The sequence below is a fragment of the Hyla sarda genome, chromosome 10 (genome assembly GCF_029499605.1).
Source record: "Hyla sarda isolate aHylSar1 chromosome 10, aHylSar1.hap1, whole genome shotgun sequence".
Lineage (NCBI taxonomy): Eukaryota > Metazoa > Chordata > Amphibia > Anura > Hylidae > Hyla > Hyla sarda.
This window is the reverse complement of record NC_079198.1, coordinates 35,565,060-35,581,002: the sequence shown is the minus strand read 5'-3', so window position 1 is coordinate 35,581,002 and position 15,943 is coordinate 35,565,060. Positions and strand designations below refer to the sequence as shown.

The 15,943-nt window shown below is 42.8% G+C and overlaps 1 protein-coding gene across 9 annotated transcripts in view; it reads left to right on the top strand.

Annotated features, from left to right (window-relative positions):
- Positions 1–15,943, top strand: part of ARHGEF12 (Rho guanine nucleotide exchange factor 12) — a 213,876-nt gene that overhangs the window by 163,099 nt on the left and 34,834 nt on the right. For all 9 annotated transcript variants that reach the window (XM_056541899.1, XM_056541904.1, XM_056541903.1 and 6 more), the window contains one exon: positions 283–360. In XM_056541899.1, coding sequence (XP_056397874.1) covers positions 283–360 — 78 coding nt within the window. The remainder of the gene's footprint in view (positions 1–282; positions 361–15,943) is intronic.

Sequence of the window (15,943 nt, the reverse complement as noted above, 5' to 3'; positions counted from 1 at the left end):
CTTTTCCACTTTCTCCTACTACTACAATCTAGTAAGCTCAGTGTCTGCAGGTGGTGGATAGCCTGTGTGGGAGGAGCTAAAGCTTTTTATTTTGATTAGTGTTGCTTCCTAGTAGTAGCAGCCTATACCCACAGCCTCCAGTGTACCCCAATAAACTTAGCGAGAAAAGGGATTTACGGGTGACACTAGTAATGAGTAACACAAAAATCCATTTTTTTTAAATTAGTCACAGAGAAGATAATTAAAGGGGCATTGTCACCAAATATTTGTATCTGATTTCAGAGGCTCGAAGACTACCAGCGAAGACTTGATCTGTCCTACCTGAAACCAGGGGAGTACCCAATGATCGATGAGCTAAGGGTAAGTAGATCTCAACTTATCAGCTTCTAGATCTCCCTTTACTTCCCTATTATAGAGAGGCAACATACTCTTTACCACTTACGGACTTCAGCTTTTATGTTTCGGCACCCTGTTTATAACTCCAGTGATGTTACACTAAAAGGCCATAGAGTTATAGTTCTGCACACTACTTGGCGTGCTCACAATACCGGAGATCACTGGGAATGCCAGAGACTAATTGGCATGGTAACTGCATTAGATTCTGGTGCATGGAGCTCTATGAGCACCTTGTATTGGATATATAAACAGCACTTCAACTATTACCCTTGGTCATGAAAGGGTTAAAAAGTGTTCATAATTAATCAAGTTTTAAACATGACAATCAATTTTGATACTTTGCTAGAGAATGTGAGATGATTGCCTAAATAGTAATTCCTTAAAGGGGATGGCCACCTTTTTAACATGTTTTTTTATTTAATTTTTTTATATAAAGCACTGCAGTGAATATAAAAAGTGACTTACTGATATATTGTAGGTGACTTACTGATACATTGACCCTGTATGCATACATGGTTGTCTACAGAGGAGTAAGTGGAGCATGAGCGCTGTGTATTGCGATAAAGGAGATACAGTGATATGCATCTCCATAGGCAGTCAGGTATGGACAAATGAGTGGTCCAGCCACATACAGAAATGGGGAACAGAGGGGGTGGGGGCCAGCAGAGCTTTATTACTAGAGAGAACAGGGCTGCAGTATGTGGCCGATGTATGAGTAAATCTCCTATTATAATCACTGCAGTGCTTTAGAAATAAACATGTTAAAAGGTGGGCAACCCCTTTAATGTACTTTTATCATTATTATTGGTATGCCTGCCTTCAGCTGCCAGAGCAACCCAATAATATGCTGCAGGAATGCAGAGAACTTATTTCAGCATAGTCCATAACATTTTTACTGCCTTTAGTTGATATAGTGTATATATATATATATATATATATATATAGACATCTGTAAACTAGACAATATGCCGGTAACTGATGTATTCAACCCAGATATCACATCACACTGTAAATTTACTGCGCAGGCAGAGTTGGTCTCTCACCCCGTGCAGAATTAAATGGCGCTTTGATTATGTGAACACACAGGTTCTTTTGGTCAGCCGATAGGTGTAATGTAATCATCAACCACTAAAAGGACGTCATTGAAAAATCCCACTTGTGTCTTTATACAGCTACATCAACATAGACGGTAAAACATCATAATTCTCAGAATGCGAATATGCAAAAAACTGTCACTTTTTCCGCTTCTCAGTGTTTGGAACAAACTGTTCCGAACGCTGGAGTCGGCGCCGGGAGCTCGTGACGTCATAGCCCCCTCATGATGTCACGCCCCACCCCCTCAATGCAAGTCTATAGGAGGTGACGTGACAGCCGTCACGCCCCCTCCAATAGACTTGCATTGAGGGGGCAGGGCGTGACCTCATGAGGGGGCAGGGGTAAGACATCATGAGCTCCCGGGGCTATGACGTCACAAGCTCCTGGCGCTGGCTCCAGCATTCGGAACAGTTTGTTCCAAACGTTGAGCAGCGGAGTACCCCTTGAAGACCTAAAAGACTAGGTCCTTAATAGAGTTTTTTGAAACTTTTACATTGATGGCCTTTCCTAGGCTAGGTCATCTGTGGTTGATGGAAAGGATTTTGATACCCAGCACCCCTTGCAAATCAGTCGAGCTGCGGTTTTAACATGTATTCAAAATGAATGGGGCCAGAAGCAAATCACTCATTGTGTAGTTCATCTGCTTCTAGTTCCATTCATTTTGTATATATGCCAGAGCCTCAGCTCTGTCGATCGGCTGAGTAATGAGGATGCTGGGTGTTTCCTTACGATAGGCCATCATGTAAATTTTCAAGAAAACGTCTTTAAAGGGGTACTCCGCCCCTAGACAGCTTATCCCCTATCCAAAGGATAGGGGATAAGATGTCAGATCGCGGGGGTCCCGCCGTTTGGGACCCCCGGGATCTACCATGCAGCACCCACCTTTAGCAGGTTCTGGAACCGCTGGAGGTCCTCAGGCTGAGTCCATCTCGACCTTGAGGACGGAGCATAGTGACGTCACGGCTTCGCCCCCGTGTGACGTAACGCTCCACACCCTCAATGCAAGTCTATTGGAGGGGCGTGACATGCTCCAGGGACTGATTCTAACGGGGTGTGGCGTGGAAGATCACGGGGGTCCCCAGTGGCGGGACCCCCACAATCAGGCATCTTATACCCTATCCTTTGGATAAGATGTCTGAGCGTTGGAGTACCCCTTTAACATCATTTCTGCCCTACGCAGTGTTAGAACAGCACAGTGAGGAGTTGTCCACCTAAATAATGTACTATTACAGCTTGTTGATGGTGCAAACACAGGAGCTGTGTCCATGCCATTACTTGCAGGTATTTTACAGCGGACATCTTGCTCTATTGACGGGATTAGATTGCCCCTCAGCTATAATACATTACGATGTGTTAAAGTAACAATTAATAATCGAATAAATAAAAAAATGTGTTTAATTATGGGGAAAAAAAAATAATAATATAAATTGTACATGCAGAGGGCCTGCCATTAGGCATAGAGTGAGATAACTAAGGGATGGTTGGCTATTTAGTACATTATATATACTCCAAAATGCTGCCAAAAAAATTCAAGTCCTCCAGTAAAAAATCACTGACGATGCATTCTTAAATGGGCACTCTTCCTTTAAGTTGTAGAGACATGTCAAATGTTTTGATTAGTCAGGTGTTCAAACCTCTACCAATAGCTAGAACTAGCTGGGGGAAGAGGGCGCTAAGCGCGATAAACTTGCAATGTAAGGCTACTTTTACACTGCCGTTGTGCCCCAAACCGAAAACGGCCGTTAGGCTCTACTTTTTAATTAATTAATTTTATTTTTGTCATATACGTCCGTTATTGGGACGGAGAACAACGTGCAACAATGGGTCCTGATGGATCCCATTCACTATAATGGGGTCTGTCGGGCGCCAATGTATTTGTAGCGGGGGTAGCAGGAGAAAAAGACGTTGCAAGCACTAATTTTTCTCTCGCTATTCTCCCCTTCTTTCCGGACGTCCGCTGCCTGCCGGTCACAACGGCGGTGTGAAAGGGGCCTAAGCCTATGAGTTTTTCTTGGTGCACTTTTCTCCCCGCTCCCCATTCTAACAATCAGTCGAGGTTTGAAAACTCAGACCCCATGAGATCAAATTTTTTTTTTTTGTGACAGGTACAGTTTAAAGGAGAGAAGTATCATGTAAGATAGGGGATAGGTTTTGGATTGCGGGGGGTCCGAGCGCTGGGGCCCCACGCGATCTCCTGTTTGGAGCCCCGATTCTTCTTCACAGCACTACGGCGTGATCCCAGCTCGAAACAAGGTGAGGCCACGCCCCCTCCATATAGCTCTATGGGAGAGCCGTTCGGCAATTTTCGGCTCTCCCATAGAGCTTCGGGCGGGGGTGGTGGAACCCGCTTCGGGTGGGGGTCGCGCCGTGCCTCTGTGAAGGAGAACTGGGGCTCCAAACAGGAGATCGCGGGGTTCACCGCGCTCGGACCCCCCTGCAATCCAAAAACGTATCCCCTATCCTTTGGTACATTTTCTTAGAGGATACTTCTTCACGGCCAAAACTTGGCTGGGCACTTTAGGTAGTGTTTTTCAAACAGTGTGCCACCAGCTATTGCAAAACTACAACTCTCAGCATGCCCGGACAGTCGAAGGCTGTCCAGGCATGCTGGGAGTTGTAGTTTTGCAACAGCTGGAGACACAATGTTTGGAAACTCCTGCCTTAAGGGGTTACATGCTTATTATGACACCCCCTACTGTTCTGTTTGATTCCATCTCAGGATGTTCAGATCACGTGCCAGTTCTGGGGGTCACACATGCTTAGTAGCTCAATGCCACTAGCGGGATCCTCTTTTACATAAGCAGCAGAGTGCTTCCTATTATTGTACAGTCCATCCAATAAGAATCAGAGCACTAGAAACACTCATCCTATAGTGATCCATGCTCTCTGAGGAAATCATGTATGTAACAGCAGTATCTAAACACAGGAGCATTTTCAAATTCATACTTGTTTAATAAAATATAGATTTTGGGGGATTTAACAAAAAATGTATTCTATGAGGACTTCCCCTTTAAGAGATTTCTCAGGGGTGTTTTGCATTGTAGTAACGATAACCTAGGTCATTGTGAGGAGTGAAACGCTCTAGTGTGCCGTGTAATCCATGCGGTTCTCCACATAAGATCCTATACACATGTTTGAGTGCAAATGAGAATAACCTGATTATGCCAAGAAAGCAGTGTAAGTGTTAAAGTAAAGATTAAGCTTAACCCCACTATGTGATCCATCGATACCTAGCACCTCTGGGAAGTGATTGGGAATGTAATATGCTAATTAACCCATGTCCTGGATTATTTCTGCCTTCAAAAATCCAGCAATGCAGAGAAGATTAATTGCGTTTTCGAGGACGAGTCTGCAGCCATCTGCTTCAATGAATGAGACCTCTTAATATTCACTGCAGGCAACCCCATTTAAAGCACTGTGTGCGTGTGCTGGGCCTTTTGGACTTTGTATAATACCTTTTTGATAAGATGTAAAATGCTGTGAGGCTCCGTATCTGGTAATTTCATCTTCTCGTTAGAATTTGTCCCATTAATGAAATAAACTGGGGTCTCATTGGTGGTAACCTTAACACTGTAGATTGGGGGGGAGACCTCAAATGTGTTGGAAATGAATGGCGACAACGTGTGACAATGCAGAGTAGGAGCAAATCCCCATAGCAAACCTCCTCTGCTATGGAAAGTTCCTGACACAGACAGCGGTGGCAGCAGAGAACACTGGGGTCAGACTGGAAACAGCTACACAACTTAGTTAGAAGTTATGGAAACGGTGTAGTTCATGGTCCTATGGTCCTCCTCCAGTGTAGTTCATGGTCCTATGCTCCTCCTCCAGTGTAGTTCATGGTCCTATGCTCCTCCTCCAGTGTAGTTCATGGTCCTATGCTCCTCCTCCAGTGTAGTTCATGGTCCTATGCTCCTCCTCCAGTGTAGTTCATGGTCCTATGCTCCTCCTCCAGTGTAGTTCATGGTCCTATGCTCCTCCTCCAGTGTAGTTCATGGTCCTATGCTCCTCCTCCAGTGTAGTTCATGGTCCTATGCTCCTCCTCCAGTGTAGTTCATGGTCCTATGCTCCTCCTCCAGTGTAGTTCATGGTCCTATGCTCCTCCTCCAGTGTAGTTCATGGTCCTATGCTCCTCCTCCAGTGTAGTTCATGGTCCTATGTAGAAATGAGCGAACTTACAGTAAATTCGATTTGCAGCTCTGCTGCATTTTGCATACCGGATACAGCACATACGGGGGAGGGGGGGGGGGTGTCTTAATGTAGGTGCAGATCCCAGAGTTGGGATCAGACTATTATAGCATATGTGCTAAAAATTTTATGAAATATTTCGTGCAGCTCACAACTGAAAAAGCTTGAGGTTAACTGTCAAAAGGCGACAATGCCCAAATTTGTAGAAACTTAAAAATTACAGACAATACAGTCTTCGAACGCTCTAAAGAAAACTTTGCCACATTATTCAATATTGATACAATTTACTAAACAGTACTGAGTAGGTCCAGAGTGGATCCCTATTCAGAATCAATACAATATAGAATAAAATACATTAAAAAAATGTATGTAAAAAAACCACCCTCCTGACCACAGGGCCCTTGTGGTAGGCTGAGAGGTTGTGTGTAAAATGTAATATATAATGTACCACCAACTTCTGCGCATAGGACAAAGTAAATTGTGGGCATATGTGGGATCAGGTTTGTGAGGATCAGCGTTTCTGCAGCGCTGGAGGTGTAGATTGCCGACCCACTGAAATCAAAGATGGCCGTTTCTTATTCAGATACTGCAGACATTAACGTTCGGCAGTATTAGTTGTTCATGTGATAGTCCTGCTATATAGTTGGTACAAAACAAACACTCAGCTGCGTTGGGGACAGAATGTTTATTCCTCTTGTATTAACACTCTGCAATGCTCGGCAGCGCTGTAAGTGCCGGAGACTGTAAGTGCTACTGTGTTAATGCACTTGGTGTAATTCAAGTAACAGTGGATCTGGACAGATATAAGAATAGGAATGGAGGGTTGGTACAGGTACAGATCCACTCCGGACCTACTCAGTATTGTTTAATAAATTGTATCTATATTGAATATTGTGGTAAAGTATCCTTTAGAGCAGTGGTCTTCAACCTGCGGACCACCAGATGTTGCAAAACTACAACTCCCAGCATGCCCGGACAGCCGTTGGCTGTCCGGGCATGCTGTGAGTTGTAGTTTTGCAACATCTGGTGGTCTGCATGTTGACGAAAGACCACTGCCTTAGAGGACTGTTTTGTCTGATTTTTTTTAGTTTCTATTACAGCATATGAAATGGTCATCTGAGAAGAGTAATTATGTTGTGTACCAGTGACTTCCACCACATTCTTATTAGCCATACTTATAAAGTCCACGGGCAAAGAAACTTTAATAAACTATGCAGAATTCTTAGGCTACGTTCACACTGGCGGATGTCTCCGGCAATGTGAAGCCCGTTATTCTAGGATTGAGAAAAGCCGGAGAAAAAAATAGTGCTTGCACCGTCTTTTTCTCCAGCTTTTCTCTCCAAAAATCATGGCAGCTATTGAATACAATGGGGTCCATCAGGACCCGTTATTTGCCAATATGCTCCAGCAAAATTACGGCCGGCAAACTGCAAAAAAAAAAAAAAGGGACTTTGATGACCGAATTTGCCGGAACATACGGACAGTGTGAAAGGGACCTTTGGCTGCATTCACATGTCGTTTTGTACATACGGGTGCCGGATCCGGCTGGGGGAGGGGAAAACCGGGCGCTCCCATACCCCAGCCGGATCAGCCGTAAGTCCATTTACTTTAATGAGCCGCCCGTAGCCGACCGGAGTCAAACGGTGACTTCGGTCGGCTCAGTTTTGACCCGTATGCGGTTTTCTGACCGGACCTCAAACCGTAGTATACTACAGTTTTAGATCCGGGTCAAAACTGAGCCGACCGAAGTCACCGTTTGACTCATTAAAGTAAATGGACTTACGGCTGATCCGGCTGGGGTACGGGAGCACCCGGTTTCCCCCTCCCCCAGTCGGATCCGGCGCCCGTATGTACAAAACGAGATGTGAATGCAGCCTTAGTCAGTTTCAAAGAAATACAGTAACAGTTCTTGCAATCTCCCTATTTATTATTCTGTCTTTATAAAGAGTGGTTAAAGGGGTATTCAGGGAAAAAACTTTTTTTTATATATCAACTGGTTCCAGAAAGTTAAACAGATTTGTAAATTACTTCTATTAAAAAATCTTAATCCTTTCAGTACTTATGAGCTTCTGAAATTAAGGTTATTCTTTTCTGTCTAAGTGCTCTCTGATGACACGTGTCACGGGAAACGCCCAGTTTAGAAGCAAATTCCCATAGCAAACCTCTTCTAAACTGGGCGGTTCCCGAGACACGTGTCATCAGAGAGCACTTAAACAGATTTGTAAATTACTTCTATAAAAAAATCTTAATCCTTTCAGTACTTATGAGCTTCTGAAGTTTAGGTTGTTCTTTTCTGTCTAACTTTCTGGAGCCAGTTTATATATAAAAAAAAGTTTTTCCTGGATAACCCCTTTAAATATACAAAAAGTGCTTCAAAAGACAAATAAAGGTATTACAATACCATGTCTCGTGTCAATGTTTGTTTAAATCCTGTGCAGGAACCGTCTGGTGGGGAGGATTAGTCGTTGCGGGCTGTCCATTTTCACCGGGGGGTGGCCTCTTCTCCACGCTTCGGGCCTGGCCCAGGAGTAGTGACGTTGCCTTAACGACTACACCCAGGGACGTTGCGCATGAACGTCCCTGTGCGTCGTCGTCAAGGCAACATCACTAGCCCTAGGCTGGGCCAGAAGCGCGGAGAAGAGGACCCCCCCCCCCCCCCCCCAGTGAAAATGGACAGCCCGCAACGACTAATCCTCTCCACCGGATGGTCCCTGCAGCATAGATGGCCCGGACCAGCTCACCCTAACTACCCGCTGAGGGTAGGTGAGTACAAAACAAAAAGGGGGGGGGGGGGGCTGGATGATGACGAAGGCTGCCGTGGTCTTCAACCTGCGGACCTCCAGAGGTTTCAAAACTACAACTCCCAGCATGCCCGGACAGCTGATGGGCATGCTGGGAGTTGTAGTTTTGCAACATCTGGAGGTCCGCAGGTTGAAGACCCCTGATGAAGGGATTGACAGGCGGAGAGTTCACTCGAGTATAAGCCGAGGGGGGCATTTTCAGCACGAAAAATTGTGCTGAAAAACTCTGCTTATACTCGAGTATATACAGTACCCTAGACAGAACACAAACTGTGTGTGTGTGTGTGTGTGTGTGTGTCTTCTATACACCACCTTCCAGTACTTCTTTATTTTATAGTAAGCAAACTAGGATGTCCCCCTAAGGTTACATTTTGTACAATGGAAGGATCATTGCACAAAGAAACTACTATAGCATGTCACATGTACTACAGGATTTCTGGACCCAATTAGCGGTTCAAGAGAAAGGCAAATAAAGTTAAACTATTAACCATGTATCTACTATATTGTGTGTATACATATATAGCTTTATATTTTCCGAATGACTAGTTCACCCTCACAAGATGCCATTTTCCAGGCATCGCAGCTAAACTAGAATCCCGTTGCAGCACGCTACATCCACAGTAAATGGTACGATGCAATCCTGAAGTAGCTTGTTAGTTCTGTCGCATGTAGAGATGATTAATTGCATTTTCTGAGCTAAATATGCAAACATCTGCTTCATTAATGTGCGTTAGCAATCTTAATATTCATTGCAGGGAACCGTATTCATATTGATGCGAATGTAATGGTTCCGTGGTGTATACTATAGTACAAGACCTGTGACAGATAATGAAATCGTTCATTTCCAAATTCATGTTTGCCATATCCAGCAGAGCAGTTCAGAAGCCTGACAAAGGCAAAATTTATAGTAAAGATGTTTTACCAAGTCACTTATTGCTAGAAAGGTAAATAAAGCTGGAGCTGGGTACATGGGGCACTTTTCCTACACAGGATTATGAGTTATAGGAGCATGTAGATTAGGGAGATGTTTATTGTTTAAGAAAAATTATCCGGGATGTATGCAAATTCTAGCTATACATCATACTGCACGTCCTCGCTTACATAAACCGGGAAAAGTAAAGTGTTAGGCGCTGTTCTTTTCAGACTTGTGGCAGCTATGATAGATCCACCTTCAAATGACTCTAATGGAGCCTGTCACATTTCTATAGCATAAATACCAGAACCATGGGAAAGGTCTAAAGTGCTGCTCTTATGTTAGATTCTGAATTTGGAAATTGCTATAAATGCAATTATAGGAACTATAACTAGAATATACAGAGAATATTTTACTGTAGTAGAGCACAACCTTGAATATCATGGACTTAAGGGATATGTAGTTTAGTATGATTTGTATTTGTATGATCTTTATTTACTGTAAACCACATTGTAATGTGATGTCCCGGACATGGTCCTGTACCTTGTGTCGGAAGTCCCCATAGTCAGAGTTCCTTCGTCCTGATAGGAGTCTCTTAATGGGATAACCCCTAGTCACCTCTTCCTTCTTTAATGTGTATATTATATATATTTTATTTTATAAAGGTTACTTCCAGGACCTTAGGTCATGTGATCTACAGTAAATGTGTTGCTAAGGTTAAGGACCTCCCAGGTCACTTGGTTGTGCCACCTGATGTACCACAATCCTTTGTAATAGGACTGACAGGTTTGGGGATCCAATAAGCTTTGAGCCTGCCCCTTGCCATATAAGGACGCTGTTTCCAATCATCTCTCTTGGGTTCTGGAGTAACAGAGAGAACACAGCTCCGTGCATACCTACAAGACAAATCTAGGCCTGAAGTCTATCTCTTCAGCATCTTGCTAACCGTGAGTTTATCCAACTCTCTGCTAAAATCCTACGTGACTACTGAACCTAAATCAAACCCCTAAATTCAGTGGAGCCGCATAAAACAAGCCTCAAAGATTATTCCCTACAAGGTCCCAACCAACCTGTGAGGAGCCTAAGTACCGGTCCTCTGTATAGACTGTTTGCTGATTTCATCCTGCATAAAATCTCCATTAAAGGGGTTCTCCAGCATAAGGTGATTTTAGTACATACCTGGCAGACAGTAATGACCATGCTTAGGAAGGATCTGCGCTTGTCTTGGGCTGAATGGCTATGCTGTGAGATTACCAGAACACTGTGACTTTCTGTGAACTTGTATTTCCTGTTTTCAGTTTTCTTGTTTGCCTACAAATCCCATTTTCCTCCTTCCCACACATCAGCCACCCCACCCATTGAAACATAAATGAGCTGCAGACCTGTGGTCTTCAATCAGGGTGCCTACAGCTGTTGCATTAGTTGCAGATTGATCCCTCCACCCATTGAAGCAGACAGGCTCCCTGTAATCAGCTGACTAGTGAGTCAGGTCTCGACCGCATTGCAACCTGGGAAAAATCCGAGACAGCAGTCATATTGTATGCTGGTAAAAATAAATATTGGGGTGAAAAACACATAAGAATTGTGAGAAAACCATCACAAACAGGTACAGACACTATATTATGAACTACACTAACTTTAAAGCCCCTGTAGCATAGTCAAATAAAAAAAAATTCTACGGGATATCCTACGGGAGGGGGCGTGACAGCTATCACGCCCCCTCCCGTAGGCTTACATTTAGGGGCGGAACGTGACGTCACACGCCGCCGACTCTGCTATGGACCGTAATCAGTCCCAGAGCGAACACGCTCCGGGCACTGATTACAAACGGGGTGCCGCGTGCATGATCGCGGGCGTCTCCAGCGGCGGGACTCCCGCGATCAGGCATCTTATCCCCTATCCTTTGGATAGGGGATAAGATGTGTAAGCACCGGAGTACCCCTTTAATGCAACACCCTTTCATCACTACACATCTACACCCTATTCACCCTATTCACCTTACACCCCCCCAAGCTACCACAGTAAGAATAAGGCTAGGTTCACGCCTTTTATTTTTTCCATTATTTTGGTCTATCATTGAATTAGAACAAAGAAAACATTGGACGTGCTGGATCCTTTGACTTTTATGGTTTTATGACTTTTAAGTGTGTTTATCACAGAGCCAATAGGAAACCAGAAAAAAAGGCATGGGGGAGATTTATCAAAATTTGGTGTGGTGCAGCTGCCCATAGGAACCAATCAGTTTACATCTATATTTTTCAAACGGCCTCTAAAAAATTTAAGAGATCTGATTGGTTGCTATAGGCAACTGCACCACTCTTCCTCGCCGCAAGTTTTGATAAATCTACCCCCATGTCTTTGTTGAAGGGGCTGCTGGCATTTTTTTTTTCTATTTTTAAGGCTGGGACAATACGTTTCGGCACTTTTTTTGCGCCTTCCTCACGTCTATATAAAAGCACTGTATAAAATATTATACAATATTTGTACATATTATTATATATGTATTGTTTTCTATGGACCAAAAGAAGGCGCATGTGTATGCCGAAACACATTGGGGGAGATTTATCAAGAACCTGTGCTGAGGAAAACTTAACCAGTTGCCCATAGCAACCAGTAAAATCGCTTTTTTATTTTTCAGAGGCCTTTTCAAAAATGAAAGAAGCGATCTGATTGGCTGCAATGGGCAACTGGTGGACTTTTCATCTTCACTCGTTTTGATGAATCTCCCCCGTTGTCTCCCCCCATTCTGAGTGACTCCAATAAATCGTTTACCTTAAATGTTTTTGTGGTAACAAAGTAAATTACAGCAGCGCCTCCAACAAAAACATGCTTTTGTTTGTTATCCTACTACCCTACAGTCAGTGGATGGGGTCCGCAGTGCAGCAGCTGTTTACATATACAGTAGTCCCTCAAGTTACAATATTAATTGGTTCCAGGATGACCATTGTATGTTGAGACCATAACTCTATGGGAACCTGGTAATTGGTTCTGAAGCCACTAAAATATCATCCAAAAATAGGAAAATAAGTGAGGATTAAAGAAAAATAAGTAGATAACTAATATAGATAAATCAAGTCCTTACATATAAAAGTATTAAAGATCTGCTGGGAGCTGTAAATCACTAATTCAGTGTTTCCCAACCATGGTGGCTCCAGCTTTTGCAAAACTACAACTCCCAGCATGCCCGGGCAGCCTTTGGCTGTCCGGGCATGCTGGGATTTGTAGTTTTGCAACAGCTGGAGGCACCCTCGTTGGGAAACACTGAATTAGTGATTTACAGCTTCAGGGTCCTGTACAGTACACGCAATGTCCTAAAAAAGTAAAATGGAGCCGCCCTTACTTGGTTCAAAAGGAGCAGCTAACCTTGGCATAGGTTAAAGGGGTACTCCGGTGGAAAAACAAATTTTTTTTTTCTTTTTTAAATCAACTGGTGCCAGAAAGTTGAACATATTTGTAAATTACTTCTATTAAAAAAATCTTAATCCTTCCTGTATTTATTAGCTGCTGAATACTACAGAGGAAATTATTTTCTTTTTGGAATGCTCTCTGATGACATCACGAACACACTGCTCTCTGCTGACGTTATTATAATAATAATAATAATAATAATAAGTCTTTATTTATTTATTGTTGTCCTCAGTTGGATTTGAACCCAAGTCCCCAGCACTGCAAGGCAGCAGTGCTAACCACTAAGCCACCATGCTGCCCTTAGCATACATCTGCTATGCACGGTTGCTAAAATGGACAGAGATCTCAGCAGAGAGCACTGTGGTCATGTCGCCAGTGTTCCAAAAAGAAAGGAATTTCCTCTGTAGCATTCAGTAGCTAATAAGAACTGGAAGGATTAATATTTTTTTTAAAGAAGTAATTTACAAATATGTTTAACTTTCTGGCGCCAGTTGATTTAAAAAAGAAAAAAAATTTTTTTTTCCACCAGAGTACCCCTTTCAAAGTAGTACAGAACACGTAGTACCTCCCTGTACTGTATGGGGCGCTACCAGACACCAGTCAGTGCATGTTCTTCAGTAATACAGGGGTTTTACCATTGAATGCCCATTCTGATTGGTCGGTTCTTCCAGCCATTGACACATTTTGAAGATTCCATAGCATTGTATGTTGAGTCTGGTTTCAACTTACAATGGTCCAGAAAAGACCATTGTATGTTGAAGCGATTGTAAGTTGAGGGATCACTGTATATGCCTTCAATAGTGTTGTTGATTGCCGAGCACAACTACTTCAGAAGAATCTGCAATGGAACCTGTGATGCAGAAGTAAATGTAGCCCTAGAACCATCAATAGCCTACTGGATAACTGCATGAAGCAAAAACAATGGATAAATATAGTTCAATCTGCAATAAAAATAAAAACATGCCATTGACTCTTTGGGGAGAATTTATCACAAGCACAGATTGTATGCCCAATGCTGTGCAAATGTGTGTTTTTATTTTCGTCTTGCAGCACAAAATTACCATCCTTTAACCCCTTAAGGACTCAGCCCATTTGGACCTTAAACTCAGACAATTTTATTTTTACACTTTCGTTTTTTCCTCCTCCCCTTCAAAAAATCCTAACTCTTTAATATTTTCATCCACAGACTAGTATGAGGGCTTGTTTTTTTGTGCGACCAGTTGTCCGTTGTAATGCCATCACTCACTTTACCATAAAATGTATGGCGCAACCAAAAAAATACTATTTGTCTGGGGAAATTAAAAAGAAAACCGCAATTTTGCAAATTTTGGAAGGTTTTGTTTTCACGCTGTACAATTTATGGTAAAAATGTGTTTTTTATTCTCAGGGTCAATACGATTAAAATGATACCCATGTTTATACACTTTTCTATTACTGTTGCGCTTAAAAAAATCGCAAACTTTTTAACCAAATTAGTACGTTTAAAATCCCCCTATTTTGAAGACCTATAACTTTTTCATTTTTCCGTATAAGCGGTGGTATGAGGGCTCATTTTTTGCGCCGTGATCTGTACTTTTTATTAATACCATATTTGCTTATACAAAACTTTAATTACATTTTTTATGAATTTTTTTGCAATCATTCTTTTGGGAAAAAAAGCAGCTATTTTGGACTTTTTTTTTTTACGTTCACGCCGTTCACCGTACGGGATCATTTACATTTTATTTTAATAGTTCGGATATTTACGCACGCGGCGATACCAAATATGTATATAAAATAGTTTTTTTTACACTTTGTGGGGGTAAAATAGGGAAAATGGGACAATTTACGTTTTTATTGGGGGAGGGGGTTTTTCAAATTTTTTTAAACTTTTTTTACTTTTATTTTTACACTCTTATAGTCCCCATAGGGGACTATTTATAGCAACCATTCGATTGCTAATCCTGTTCAGTGCTATGTATTGGTCATAGCACTGATCAGCATTATCGGTCATCTTCTTCTCTGGTCTGTGGGAAGGCAGATCAGAGCAGAAGACTCCCGGAAGACAGCGGAGGCAGGTGAGGGGACCTCCGTCTGCCGTGCAGGATGATCGGATCGCCGCGGCAGCGCTGCTAGCGATCCGATCATCCTGTTAAGTGACTGCGATGCTGCAGATGCCGTGATCTGTATTGATCACGGCATCTGAGGGGTTAATGGCCATTACCGGCGGGTCCCTGGCTGCGATCCACAGCCGGGACCTGCCGCGCATGATGCCGGCATCGCTCCGATGCCCGCGGTTATGCTCAGGACGTAAATGTACGTCCTGGTGCGTTAAGTACCACATCACCAGGACGTCCATTTACGTCCTGCGTCGTTAAAGGGGTACTACCGTGGAAAACTTTTTTTTTTTTTTTAAATTAACTGGTGCCAGAAAGTTTTCCACGGTCCAACCTGTTTGACTGCCTACTACTCCCCCTGGAAGCACAGAACAAAATAATGACAAAGTGAGGGCATGTAACATAAAAGTAATGCAAACCTAGATGATTTGGGCTCAAGTTACACACTGCACACTGTAATTTTGCAGGTACTTACCAGCTGATCAATTCCCCCCTTTGCTCTGAGGATTTTGCACATCATTTAACACATGCAAAACTTTGCTGTGGATTTTGGTGCCAATTTACCACTGGCTTCATCCTTTGCATTGTAAGGGATGAAATAAGTGTGTGTGGTGGGGTTGCAGCACAATTGGCATGTTGTGAATTAGATAATCTGCAGCATGCCCTCGCTTTTATGCATTTTATTTTCTGCTACATCAGGATGATGTTTTTAAAACTCCCTTAGGGTATGTTCACACATAAAGGATCTGCTGCATATTTTAGTTAAAGGGGTTATCCAGGAAAAAACTTTTTTATATATATATATATATATCAACTGGCTCCAGAAAGTTAAACAGATTTGTAAATTACTTCTATTAAAAAATCTTAATCCTTTCAGTACTTATGAGCTTCTGAAGTTAAGGTTGTTCTTTTCTGGCTAAGTGCTCTCTGATGACACGCGTCTCGGGAACCGCCCAGTTTTGAAGAGGTTTGCTATGGGAATTTGCTTCTAAACTGGGTATTTCCCGAGACACGTGTCATCAGAGAGTACTTAGACCGAAAAGAACAAC